The 14099-nt window shown below is 44.7% G+C and overlaps 2 protein-coding genes across 3 annotated transcripts; both read left to right on the forward strand.

Annotated features, from left to right (window-relative positions):
- The first annotated feature begins 588 nt into the window (after positions 1–588).
- On the forward strand, positions 589–4946 carry LOC117861189 (uncharacterized). The gene is made up of 7 exons (XM_034744701.2): positions 589–1059; positions 1708–1792; positions 1945–2073; positions 2148–2945; positions 3272–3629; positions 4350–4431; positions 4515–4946. Exons 1-7 carry the CDS (start codon positions 880–882, stop codon positions 4719–4721), a joined length of 1839 nt encoding a protein of 612 aa, XP_034600592.1. The 5' UTR covers positions 589–879; the 3' UTR covers positions 4722–4946.
- Positions 4947–8561: 3615 nt separating this feature from the next.
- On the forward strand, positions 8562–13895 carry LOC117862046 (uncharacterized). 2 transcript variants are annotated; one of them, XM_034745553.2, is made up of 5 exons: positions 8562–11010; positions 11197–11654; positions 12756–12829; positions 12951–13175; positions 13631–13895. In XM_034745553.2, the coding sequence occupies exon 1, from the start codon at positions 8723–8725 to the stop codon at positions 10946–10948; it is 2226 nt and encodes a 741-aa protein (XP_034601444.1). In that variant the 5' UTR covers positions 8562–8722; the 3' UTR covers positions 10949–11010; positions 11197–11654; positions 12756–12829; positions 12951–13175; positions 13631–13895. The 2 variants fall into 2 exon arrangements, with proteins under 2 accessions (XP_034601444.1, XP_034601442.1); XM_034745551.2 differs by having other exon boundaries at positions 8563–11010; positions 11306–11654.
- Positions 13896–14099: the final 204 nt, after the last annotated feature.

The following is a 14099-nucleotide window of genomic DNA, read 5'->3' on the forward strand; positions in this document are numbered from 1 at the left end:
TCGACCCTACCGGTTTAAAGGTGATCGATCGTCGATGGATCCTGCAACCAGATCAAGGTCCGGCGCCGACGTCAGCTCGGCGGAGGCGGAGGCACCGAGGTTCCCCGGCCCGTCGGGCACCGTTGGCACCTGTCCCCCTGTGGTCACACTGCTGCATCTGCATGCCCCGCCGCGGTGTCAAGCCTGCAGCGAGAACGGACGATCCCCACCTGTCACCCGGCGGCGGCACACGCACGCTGCCACGCCCTCGCCGCGCGTACGGCGTATAGCCGTATACGTAGCAGCATCGGTCGGCCAGCGGCTGGTTGGTGGCTGGCCGGTGAGCGGTGAGCCACCACCGTCCGGCCGCGGCCGTGCACCCCGGTGAGCAAGGTCAGGCCTGCCACCTCGACTGACTGACTGAGAAACTCCAGCCAACGCCGTGAAAAAGCACAGGAATCTCGGTGCCTGGAGGGTTTCACCGCTGATCATCAGGGTGGTGAAAAAGTACGGCGGTGCAATGACTGTGGTAGGCATAGGCCGCGTAAATCCCAGCGTGATCGCAGTTATTACTAGGACAAGCCCCTGCCCAGCCCACCACGTTGGCGTCGGCCTCGAGATCCCCCACTGCGCCTCTGCCGGTAGTGTCTCGTGGCGGCGTGGCCACCGCGCGCGAGCGGGGCGGGGGCGAGGGCGAGGGCGAGGGCGATCGATCCGTGGATGGACGGATTCATTTCCCTCCCACCTCGCCTCTGCTATTAAACGCCACCCCCTCGCCACCCGCCATTTTTAATACCGCGCGCGCCTCTCGCTGCGCCGTGCCGTGCCGTGCTGTCTCCGCTGCCTCTCGGCGCTGCGGCTGCTGCTGCTCGCGCAGTCCCTGTGCGGTGAGAAGGAGAGATGATGGTTGGTGATGGAGGTGGCCGCGGCGGCGGCGGCGGCGGAGGCGAGGGGGCGGTGGTGAGTGGGAGGCGCGGGGCCGTGGAGGAGGAAGGGGAGGGGGAGGCGAGCGGGTGCTCGGCGTCGGCGAGCTCCACCAGCCGGGGGAGCAGCGCGCGTGGATCGTCCGGCGGCGACTCGGTCAGTCATCCTCTCCTGCCTGCGTTTCTTGGTTTGCTCGCTCGCGTTCGTTGCTGCTACTACCTTGCAGCCGCTGCTGCTCCACCTCCACGCACTAGTGCACTACCATCATGGCGGAAGTGCCAAAGATTTTGATGGAAACAGGGAGGTAATCGGCGCGCTCGATTGATCGTTTCGATTTCCCTGAGCATTTTCTGATCGAGATGACGAACCAGGCAGGCATCATGATCAGATAGCATAAATGCGTCGTTTCCCTCTGTTTTTTTTACCCTGTTCCTGATGACTCCCGGTATCCGAGGTGGGATCGATGTTGGGTGACTACGGATTAGTGACAAATTCTTTTTTATGCAAGTGGTGTCACGCTGATCTAGGTAGTCAACGAGACAGTACACCTAGAGATGCCAATGCCCCGATGGTAGGGACAAGAAGCAACAGGGTTAGATAAGATACTGTCCAGCTACACACTGTAGCAGATACAGTTCCATCTCTGGTAAACCCCACTGTGACGAAACAGATGGGGGCCCTAAACCTTGGATGCTGAAATCCTCACTGCGTTGCTCTTCTTCAGACCGATCGCTTCTTTGCAAATTGCAACTTTTTAGGCTAGTGTAGGCTGTGCTGCTTCGTCTAAGAGAATTGTTAGTGCAGCCTCTAACCAGGTTCGTGCGCCGGGGCGGTCGGCTGGGGACGGGTCCGGAGCCTGACGAGAGGCTCACTTCCTCCTCGTCCTACGGTGAGTACCATGTGGTCAACAGCTCATCGCTCTTACAGTTTTGTGTACTGTTACACTGTTTCATTGTCTTGCTTGTACACTGTTGTTGTTTCTTTGCTTGTTAATGCACAACGTCACAGCCATTAAAGCTGATGGACTTTTGCCTTCTGAAGCTTCTGCAGGTTCCACGGAGCCACATGACGAGGAGGACGACGGGTCATTACAGGGGGGCAAGGACAACAGGTGGGTACGTGCACGGCTCCAAGGACAGGCCAAGAATGCAGTGCCCCGTCCTACCGGAGGTAATATTCTTGAACTTGGTGATGGTCTGTTGGTGGTTCATGGGTATAAGTTATGCTCTTATCCTGTTTGATAGAATGCCAAGACCAGCGGCATCGACTGGGGGCTGTTCTTTTCCAAGGTAGGAAGGACCGGGCACAGCGGCCCGCCTCGGTTGATTTTGGCTGCTCTGGTGTTGCCAAATCCTCGACACATTCTCCAGGGTTCCCTGTCAACGGTGTCAGGGTGATGAACAAGGGGTTGGGTGTGTCATATTCGTCATACAGCAGGCCAGACGTGTTGTCTAGTCCAGGGACGCCGAGCTACCACCGGCGTGGGACGACAATTGTTGGGTATCAGCAGGGTCCGAATTCCGAAAGAGTGATCCCGCCTTCGGCCCGACATAGAAGGCATCCAGGAAGCAGCATGGTGCTACCTTATAGCAGTGGGAGGACACTGCCATCAAAATGGGAGGACGCAGAACGGTGGATCTTCAGTCCAAACCCCAGTAATGCACTTGGGAGGTCAGTCCCGCAACTCTGGCGGCCCAAGTCCAAAAGTGGACCTCTTGGACCTACTGGCAGATTTGGTGGGCCATACTCGTCTTCTTCATCATCGGCTCTGTTCCTTGAGAGTGGTAGAGTTGGAAATCTCACTGTGAACTCACCTTACTTGGCTGGAGTTCTGCTACCAGAGCATGTTTGTGCGGGCGTCATGGACTCTGGAAGGGATCTGAGTGGAGCATCGGGTGAGGATAGCAGCAATGGACGAGGAGGCAGGTCCGGTCAAACGAATGGTCGGTACCCTGCTATGCAGTCTACCAGGGCTTCTCAGCAATTTGGTAGTGCAACTGAGTCATATCAGTCATTGCCTACTTCCCATGAATCTATACATGGTACACGTCTTATGTTCTTAAGCACTATATTTTTTCAATCTTTCTTCAACTTTTCCGTTATTGTTAAGAGTACCATTGAAAAATTTAGACCATAAAACATTATTTGGTTCTTGAATGCATCCAAAGTTTGATGAAAAAAAAACAATGTAACAAAATTTCCTATTGAAGTAAAATATTGCTCGTAATTTATGTTGATGGCCACCTTGGTTCTTATGTTATTGGGCACTCAGCAGAACAGAATGCATTCAACCTTATTCCTTATAAAGTATGCTCAAATTTCTCAAGGGCCATTAATAACCTGTTGAAATATCGTTTTCTGCTTGCAGATGGACAAATTGAAAGCATAAAAGACTCTGCCGCTAGCAGTACCCCTGTAATTGTGAGGAAGGATGTGGCAACACAAACAAGCCCTGATATAAGCAGGTCCTCTTCTTCCAACATGAGATCTTCATTCTCCCGTTCGCTATCAGCACAACAAGTCAAAGAGCTGGAGAGTTGTTTCTCTAAGCTTGAGATCAGGGATGTGCAGGTGGATGATCGGGTGACTCTGACTAGGTGGTCCAAGAAACATGTCACCCGAGGCTTTGACAAAAATGCAACCAATATTATAGAGTGGAAGAAAAAGACAATGGAATCTAAATCGTCTGCCTGGGAAGTTAAGGAAACTGCTAAGTGTATATCTAAGTATGGAGCCTCTATTACTGTTGATCCTTTTCAGATATAAACTCGAACCAGGCATAACATTATTTCTATGCATCATATTTTAGTATTGGGCTAACTACTTAGATATTTACTTCATGAAAATTGTGCAGCATATTCTTTTATTATCCTTTCTAATATAGTAATATGTTAGCCTGCGTATGTAGAGACCAGAAGTTCTCTTCCATTATCTAAATAATATGCACGCCTCAAATATGTTCTTTTCACTCTACATTTTTATGTAACCTTTCATGGGTGAACTTCAAACTCTCGTGTTTTTCTGTTACTAAGACATAACTATTTGGGTTTAATTTTGTGAATTGTAATTCATATTCGTTCTAAAATAACTTACTGATGCAAGCAAAAGAATGAATTTTGTCCTCAAAGGCTCAAATTAATATAATAGTGTCCAAATTAGCTTTTAGGAGTAGGTACATGGATCATGTCAGTTATAGTTTATACAGCAACAGTGTGCTTATTTTATTTGTTCCTCTTTCCATCACATATGGGCCCATCTGAGTTTGATTTACACTTGTTGTGCTAGTGCAGCTATACTCTATCACCTGTTCACTGAATTTTGCTGCTACTTTTTATCTTTGGTGGATGGTCTATCATCTAATATAGGGATTGAGAAGATAATGAGGCTGTAATACATTTGATGTGTTCTATCAAATGCTGATGGATGCATTTCTTGTTTGTTTAAAGGATGGAGGGAGAGGAAGCAAAAATGACTGCATGGGAGAATATGCAAAAAGCAAATGCAGAAGCAGCCATACAAAAGCTTGTGGTATGCTTTCTTTCTGTATTTCTTTATAGTTGTTTCCTGGCTGCTAGGAGGTTTGATATCCCCTCATACTTGTGTTTCTTCAGATAAAACTTGAAAAGAAAAGACCATACTCGCTGGAGAGGATTTTCAGCACCCTTAGGTCTGGTCCTCGGAAAATGCAGGTGTTACGCAGTACATCAACTGCCAATCATGATCAGCATATCTCCAGGACTATCAAAACCGCGCCACACCTCAGCAAGAATGGTCAAATGAGTTCGTTGAGTGGATGCTTCACATGTCATGCTTTCTAATTCCAATTTTCACGTCTTTGCAGTTATGATCTTCTCTTTCCCCATATGCTTGGTGGCAATGATTGTCCAAAGTGCTTTCCCCATCTCTATTATAAGTAGAATGTAATATAATCATCTGTACCAGTGGATTTCAAATCTTCATTTTCTAGTTCTTCAGGAATTATGTAATAGTATACCATATTTGTGTGGGAAGATGATTGCAGTAAATGTTGCTATTCAATCTCACACTTGCATTTATTTTGCCTTCTATGACAAAACATTTGTCAGTTCTTGAATAATTTAATTTTCCATCTCATATATGAATAGATTGAACACGCAAATAAACTGACAAATGAAAACTCGTATGCTATAGGTTCAGGGAACAAACATTTGCTATAGACAACATGAGGAAACCAAAAAAGTGCTTTTGAAAACGAGAGGTTGGATAGTCCTGCTAAACTATAAAGACCACATATCATTTTAGGCAAGAGTTATTAGCCCTTGAAAATGCTATCCTTCTGCACTTGCATACATTTATGTTGTACCTGTATGACATGTCCTGTTCCTGGGAACTTTACATTTTGGTCATAAAACTAAAAGTGCTCTGTAACATAATTTTTGCTGTTTTCAGGCACATTTATGTACATTCAGATAATAGAACCACGATTCCGTACCTTGAATCCATGTGTGTTTTACCCTTCACATAATTTTTGCTGTTTTCAGGCACTGTTATTACATTCAAGATGAAGTGCAGAGGAAAATCAGAGCCTTGTCAGTAAGGAACTGGGGCCTGCCAAACTTTTCATCCAATGGTCTGTCTTTAACAGGGTTCATATTCTGGATTTTTTCCTCTTCAGTTTTGATTCTGCCAGGGTAACATAGTAGACGCAAAATGAGAGGAGCCGCTGTTATTATGTGTGCTTTTGTGAATTGTGATTGTTGGTATCTCACCTCATAACAATAAAAGGGTTCCTCTTCTGCTAGTCTTCCAGTGAATTGTTGTTACAGAAACTACCGGAGTGTAGGAATTATAGTCTCGGAAAGATGAGAACCATTTTATGACTTGGGTAAGGTCGTAAGCAGTCGGACACACTGGCTGAGTGGCTGGGCTTCACACAGGAACGACGAGCTCGAGCAAGGTTCTGGCAACGACAAGCTTGAGCGCCACGTCGACGAATTCGTCCGCGTGGCTGAAGATCAGCGCGAGCGCAGGCAGGCTCATGGCCGGCATAGTTGAGATTGAGCTTGGCGTCGGCGTCCTCATCCAAAGGAAGAGGAAAAAGAAATTAAACCAAAGGAAAAACCATCTTTCCTGGTGGGAGCCTGTCCACCTCATCCTTCCTAATTTTTTCCTCTCTTTCTCTTCATCCTCTCCCTCTTCTTCATCCAAAATTTACAGGGGTTTCATGGGCTGCACGCATGTAGTGGGGTGGGGGGGGGGGGGGGGGGAGGGGGGGAGTGGAGCCCCCTAGCCCCTCTTAGATCCACCCCTGCTTCTATAAGTATGCTTTTGGAAGAACCAGGCATTTGGGAAAATTCCAATAGTAGTAGTAGAAGAGAATGAAAAACTGACTCTATGACGTGCAAGGCACTGGATGTTTTCTATGACATCTGAAGATTTTTTAAAAAAAAATCAATGGCATAAAGAAAACTATCTCAAAGATCACGTGGAAAACAGAAGGGTTCACGTCTCAACATCAAACAGAACTTACCAGTTAGCAATCACTTAGACATTTATCTATTTTTTTAAAAAAATAGCAAGTTTTATTGATTTCAAATAATCACATTAAGATGATACAAGGAACTTAAAATAGTCCTTGCCTCTACATAACTAGGATGCAAACACCCTTACAAAAGAAAATATAAGACACCGACACACACTAATGGCATTCAATTTGTGGAGTAGATTGAATCTTATCAAGAGCATAATGAAATGATCCGATCCAGATGTCACACGAGGCAAAAGGTAGATCTTTAGATGTCCTAAATATGTCACCTTTTACTAGGAGCGATACAACATAGATTTAGTTAGATCTTCAAGTACAACCCAATTTGGGTCTTCTTTTCAGTAAATTTCATGTTAAATATTTCTATTGAAGTATAAATGAAGTGTCACTCTTCACTATTATCTTAGCCATTTAGGATGAATTATTTAGTGCATGCAAAGATCTCGAGTTCAAATTCTAACAGGTGTAATTAAACAAAATAATCATACCTAACTTATATTTCCACGTTTGAGGGGGATGTGTTGAAATATAAGTGATGGTCTACCTTAACCTATCAGTTTAGGTTTTCTTTTTTATTGATAGCCACACCCCTGGCTTGTCCATAGCCAAAGAACTTCATGGCAATAGGCAATAGCCATTTCTTCTATCTTGCTTTTGTTCTTTGAGTAACTTCTTCAAAATCCTAGACGTAGTTGCTCAATACAAGTAGGTCCTTCATAGATTTTGAAGAATATAATACGACAATGAAATTAAAGAGAGGCTGAACAAGATAACAATGGAACAATAAACATGTAGTTGCACACACATTTTCCTTATAGAAACCAATATTTTTTCGAAAAGGGAAATTTTAATAGAAACCAATAAATATCCTAGAAATTATTTCTCAGGTGTTATATTATTTCTTCAGGGACGCTTATGTTGGAATTTTCCATCTATAAATTTTAGAAAATGAGCGCATCATATGCTTCTGTTTTATTGTATCAAGAAGGATAAATAGATTTCAATTGTTTGAATTCTTACAGAGAGAAAACAAAATAAAACAACAACAACAACCTTATTTGTTTTCATGCCAGCAGGATCTCCATCACAAAAGTACACCACAACAATCAAACTTGTTCCAAATAGAACTTTATGTTTTTTCTTATTAAAATCCTGCAATATTTGAAGTATCTAAAAGCAACATTCGAATAATACTTGAAACATTCTAAAATCAAAGATGCATCGTCAAACCAAATCTTGAAAAAAAATGAAAAAAAGTGGATGCAAGGAGTTGGCAATGCACTCGATCATATCTTATACGAGTCTAAAAATGGAAAATGATATAGAATATACCAATTTGTGCCATTAAAACTATTGCAAGTTTACCAACAAAAAGCATTCAAAATTAGGAACTACAAAATTTCAACAAATAAACAGGCTAATGAGGTCCCATGTGGTTCAAACAAGAACTACAGTACAGACGGCCCTCCCACGGCTTGCTGACGCACATCAATTTCCTCTTTGATCTGTACACCTGCATTGCATTCGCCGTTTTTTTTCCTTAAAAAATACACCTGTTTCTTTCGTTCAAGATTGTAGGGGAAGTGTACATAAGCAAAGCCGCCACATTGCTTCTCTAATTCTTCGGATATGGACCGAGGGAACGCTGCCACCAGTCCTCAATCGCCATTCCATCCTTCGGCACTTGGATCAAACCCCTGACTAGGTGTTCATGTGCATCCAAACCTCACACGCGAACACATAATGCAAACAGAGGTGTCGATGCTATCTCCTCCTCTTGATCACACAAACAGCAAGTGGTGTTGCAGGGCCAGTTCCTTGCAACCAATTTGTTAGCTGTAAGAATCTTACTTTGCACAAGTAACCATGCAAAGAATTTATGCTTTCTTTCGGTATGAGCTTTCCAGATTGAACTGCCACTGAACGTGCTGTATCAATCTAAAAATATTGTTATGTACGCTGAGCGCTCCAGCAGTTCAATACCAGACAATTTCATCCGGCCTGTCAGGTACATTTTGAACCAAGTTTTGTGTTATTTTACACATTTATTTTTTATTATTAATGCAACATGGACTATGGTTCAAATGAACCCATTCTCCCCTAGCGCCCGAACCGGATCGGCTCAGCCATTCCAACACCGGGCCCAATTTTCAGTCTACTGACTAGACAACCCTGGCCCTGGATCCGGCCTTCCGTCTCTCTACCTCCCCACCTCGGCGCCGCCGCCGCCGCCGACGCCCATCTCCATCACACGGGCCCGGCAATGCCCGCCGCCGCGCCATAGGTCACCGCGCGATGCCCCCGCCCGCGCCCGCGGCGCTCCCCCGTCTTCTCGCGGCCATCTCCGCCGCCGCCTCATCGCCCGCCGACCTCCGCCGCCTCTCCCACCTCCTCCTCGCCCCCTCCGCGCCACCGCCCCCCATCCGGTGCCTCAACACCCTCCTCATGGCGCTCGCCCGCCACCGCATGCTCCCGGACATGGAGTCGCTCGCCGCCCGCATGCCCGCCCGCAACCTCCGCACCTACACCACCCTCATCAACGCACACTGCCTCGCCGGCGACCTCCCCGCCGCCAAGCGCCACCTTTCCTCCCTCCTGCGCGCTGGCCTCGCACCGGACTCCCACGCCTACACGTCCTTCGTCCTCGGGTACTGCCGTGCAGGGTTGCTCACGCACGCCTGCCGGGTGTTCGTGCTAATGCCGCTACGGGGGTGCGTGCGCACTGCGTTCACGTACGCGGCCCTGCTCCAGGGGCTGTGTGGCGCTGGGATGGTGCGTGAGGCAATGGCGGTCTTCTCCAGGATGCGGCCGGATGGCTGTGCCCCTGATCAGCACGTGTACAGCACGATGGTGCACGGGTTATGCGGGGCAGGACTAACTGGAGAGGCGGATGCGCTGCTCACAGAGGCAATGGGGGATGGATTTGTGCCTAATGTTGTTGTATACAATGCTTTGATCGATGGTTACTGCAGTACTGGGGATCTGGAGCTTGCAGTTGGGGTCTTTGAGGGGATGCAGAGTAAAGGGTGCTCGCCGAACATCCGTACATATACTGAGCTGATATGTGGGTTCTGCAAGTCCGGGAAAGTAGAGAGGGCTATGGTGCTATACAGTCGGATGGTTGAGGCAGGTTTAGCTGCAAATGTGGTGACATACACAGCTTTAATTCAGGGGCAGTGCAATGAGGGGCACTTGGAATGTGCCTTTAGGCTGCTTCACTTGATGGAGGCTAGTGGGCTGGTCCCTAATGAGTGGACTTGCTCAGTGTTGGTTGATGCTTTGTGCAAACGTGGGAGGATTGAGGAAGCTCAACAGTTTCTGGGGTCTCTTGTTCAGAAGGGAATTAAGGTGAATTATGTTGTCCACACCAGCATGATCGATGCATTGTGCAAGGTGGGAAACTTTGATGCTGCTCATAATCTGATGCAGAAAATGGCCACGGAGGGGTTTGTGCCAGATGCCCATGTGTACAGTTCACTTATTGATGGACTATGCAGGGAAAATAAGCTGTCGGAAGCAATGCTGCTGTTGGATGATATGATGGAGAATGGAGTACAAGCAAATGCTGTCACATATACCATTCTTATTGATAAGTTACTGAAGGTGTTTGGGTCTGAAGGTCCAAAGAAGATATTTGATAGGATGGTTATAGCAGGTATAAAGCCTGACGTTTTCACTTATACAGTATTTATACGTTCCTATTGTCAAGAGGAAAGGATGGATGATGCTGAATCCATGATGGTCCAGATGATTGATCTTGGTGTTTGCCCTAATTTAGTCACGTATAACACATTGATTAAAGGATATGCAAATCTTGGAATAGTCAATCAGGCATTTTCATATTTTAAGATCATGGTTGATAATGGGTGCAAGCCAAATGAGGAGTCTTACACAGTTCTTCTGGAACTGCTGCTAAAGAAAAATTCCTCTGGTGACATAGTTGCCAACGCTGTTAATGCATGGAGAATAGCTGACATGAAAGTTCTCGATGGACTTCTGGAGGAGCTGATTAAGCTTCAGGGCACCCCAGCCAGCTATATTTACGATTGTTTTATTAGATGCTTGTGCAGATTTGACAGATTGGAGGAAGCAAAAAGTTTTCTTGCAGGGATGCAGAGTGCTAACTTGACCCCAAGTGAGGATGTGTATACTTGTATCATAGAATGTTGCTGCAGACTGAAATTGCTAAAAGAAGCTTTAAGGTTTCTTGATTCAATGGCCAAAAATGGCTATTTACCACATTTAGAATCTTATAGGTTTATTATTTGTGCTCTTTGTGAGGAGGGAAATTTTCATACTGCTAAAAGCATTTTTGGTGACATACTATCAAAGGAATACAACTGTGATGAGATTGTTTGGAAGATTTTGATTGATGGTTTATTACAAAAGGGAAATACTGCTGACTGCTCTAGTCTGCTATCGTTCATGGAGGAACAGAATTATCGTCCTAATGCTGCAATATATGCAAGGCTTAAAGGTGAAATAACAGTTGCAAGTGAAGTTCAGGAAATTGCTACATGAATTCATATGGACAAACCAACCAACCTTAGTGTTGATTTTGATGGCCTATGAATCTATACAAGGTACATGCCTCATATTTTCAAGCACTGTGTATGTTCTTTCTTTATGTTTTGGTTAGCATTAGACTACTGTTGAAAATGTTAAATGTTGATGATAGAGCATTGATTCTTGAATACGTCTATGGTTAATGTACCGGATTTTCCTATTGAACCAGACAGTTTTAAACGGGTTAAATGTTTGATGGCCAGCTTCATTCTAATGCTATTCAGCACGCAATGCACTCAAACTTATTGTGTGCGATCAAATTTCTTGGGGGGCATTGATATCCTTTTGAAGCAGCGCTTTCTGGTTGTGCAGATGGATGAATTGAAAGCATAGAAGACTCCGGCACTAGCAGTGCCCCTGTAATTGTGAGGAAGGATGTTGCAACACAAACAAGCCCCGATATAAGCAGGTCGTCTTCTCCCAACATGAGATCTTCATTCTCCCATGCACTATCAGCACAACAAGTCAGAGAGCTGGAGAGTTGTTTCTCTAAGCTCAAGGTCAGGGATGTGCAGGTGGATGATTGGTGACTCTGACTAGGTCCATGAAACATGTCAGTCAAGGCTCTGACAAGAATGCAACAAATATTAGAGTGGAAGAAAAACACTGGATTCTAAAGCCTCTGCCTGGGAAATAACAGAAACTGCTAGGTATTATCAAAGTAAGGGGACTATTATTACTGTTAACCCTTTTCAGGCATATTATTATTTCTATGCACTACCTTTTATTAGAGTAACTATTTTCTGTTCAAAAAATATTAGACACATGACACGGATACTTCATAAAATAGCAACATATTCCCCGATTGTCTCTTCTAATATGCTAGCCTGCTGACGATGCAGAGGCCAGGAATTTACATACATTTTTTTTAAAAAAATTCTAGCCTGCCTCAAATTTGTTCTTCTCATACTGCATTTAATAATACCTCTTCTTGGTCTTGGGTGATCTTTTTTTAAAGAACCGGTTACCCAGCTTATATAATGAGGGGAGCAGCAGTAAAAACATGGTACAAAAAGGCAAAAAAAAAAAACCGAAAGGACAAAAGGGGAGAAAGGGGTAAAGGGAGCATCATGGCAAGGTGTTTGGCCCCAGCAATGCTCTAGCTCTGGGCTTCATCTTGTATTTTCGAGATAATTTGCATCACTGGCCTGACTGTTTTGCTCTTTCGAAATGGTCTATATCATGAGCAAGGTGAGGGATCACGTTCCTTTTGCCTGATTGGTACTTGACCTGTGCATAAGCTGCAAATACCAGTCCACCAAGGAGGAGGTGTAGATCCAACTTACAGATAGGAAGAGGTCGTGGGCTCGTGGCCAATCCATGATAGCTTTGGCTACCATGCATTCTGAGAAAAGATGTGAATCTGTCTCCAGGTTCCATTCACGGGGTGCAGAAATAATTGTTGGGACGGGCCAACCATGGATCTGGAGCTGGTTGGCAGTCCAGATGCGGTTCTTGGGTGATCTTCGAACTTTTGTTTTCCTATTACTTATGCTGAGTTTTGTGAATTGCATCTATACTCATCCTAAAATTACTTACTGATGCATACAAAAGAATGAGGACGAGTATTTAACTAATATAATGTTTTCAAACTAGCCTTGTGAGTACATAGTTTATACAGCCACAGTGCAGCTAGAAGTTCCTCTGTCACCTGTGCTGTAAAATCTGCAGCAATTTCTTATCTCTTTTGGATGTCAATCATGAAATATAGGGATTTACCATATTCTGTCAAATGCTGATGGATGTGCTTGTTTCTTTCAAGGATCGAGGGAGAGGGAGCAAAAATGACTGCACGGAAGCATATGCAGAAAGCAATAGCCGAATAAAAAGCTTGAGGTATGCTTGTTTCTCTGTTTCAGGGTTTAGTTTTCTTTTTTTCTCTTTCCGCCCGCAAGCTTCATTCTTGTTTCCTGGCTGATAGGAGTTTTGATATCCGCTCATATATGTGATTCTCCAGATAAAACTTGAAAAGAAAGACCATACTTGCTGGAGAGGATTTTCAACACCCTCAGGTCTGGTCCTAGGAAAACGCAGGTGGTACGCAGTACATCAGCTGCAAATTCAAGATCAGCATTTTCCAGGAGTATCAAATGGCACCACACCTCAGCAAGAATGGTCAAATGAGTTTGTTGGGTGGATGCATCACATGTTGTGCTTTCTAGAGATATAGTTCCATGCTCAAGTAAGACGTATTCAGTTTTTACTGTTGATGAATAGCATTCACTACTTTTGTAGTTGCAGATATGGTCTTTCATTTCTGCATATTTGGTTGCAATGACTGTCCAAAGTGTTTTCTCATGATCTATCATAATAAAAATATAATAGAATTTGCTGTAGCACTGAATTTGAAATCTGCAGTTCATCTTTCTTCAGAAATGATTCCAAGAACAATGCTACAGCAGATTATCAGCCAGCAATATGAACATGACATAATTGACATCTTCCCTACCATAGAGGAATAAAATGCACATAGTTCACGCCATGTTGCTGGCAACAATTTGGTGATAGCACAGACGTGAGAGAATTAATATCACTAGACTTGAAATCTGAATTTCACAGTACGATATTAGAACCACATAATTCTGTACCTTGGATCCATGCGTGCTTTAATCTTAACATGTCTTTTGCTGTTTACAGGCACTGTTATACCTCTCCAGATGGAATGTAGAGGAAAATCAGAGCCTTGTCAGTAAAAAAAAAAGGGGGCCTGCCAGTTTTTCTATCAAATGGTCTGTCTACAACAGGGTTCATATTCTGGATATTCCTTTAGTTTTGATTCTACCAGGGGAGCATTTTAGTAGAGGCAAAACAAGAGGAAATATTTTTCTCATGCATTCTTTGTGAATTGTGATTATTGGTATCTGACCACAGAATAATAAAAGAGCCCCTGTTCTGCTGGTCTTCCACGGTATTGCTTTTACATTAACTATCGCCGAGTATATCACATAACATTCCAGTCTGAGAGCTGGGAATCACATTGTCACTTGGGTCAGGAGCAGGACAGACACACTTTGCTTCACCCCCAAAAGGCATATTGTTGTAACCTTAAGAGTGGCGCATGCAAAATAAGCGAGATTCTGTTATGCTAACTGCTAAATTCAGTAAC

The sequence above is a fragment of the Setaria viridis genome, chromosome 6 (genome assembly GCF_005286985.2).
Source record: "Setaria viridis chromosome 6, Setaria_viridis_v4.0, whole genome shotgun sequence".
NCBI classification, from domain to species: Eukaryota; Viridiplantae; Streptophyta; class Magnoliopsida; order Poales; family Poaceae; genus Setaria; species Setaria viridis.

Coding starts and splice junctions, on each gene's coding strand:
- LOC117861189 (XM_034744701.2), top strand. CDS start 880: ATGATGGTTGGTGATGGAGGTGGCCGCGGCGGCGGCGGCGGCGGAGGC. Junction 2,946..3,271: donor TTCCCATGAATCTATACATG/GTACACGTCTTA, acceptor TTCTGCTTGCAG/ATGGACAAATTGAAAGCATA. Junction 3,630..4,349: donor ACTGCTAAGTGTATATCTAA/GTATGGAGCCTC, acceptor GTTTGTTTAAAG/GATGGAGGGAGAGGAAGCAA.
- LOC117862046 (XM_034745553.2), top strand. CDS start 8,723: ATGCCCCCGCCCGCGCCCGCGGCGCTCCCCCGTCTTCTCGCGGCCATC.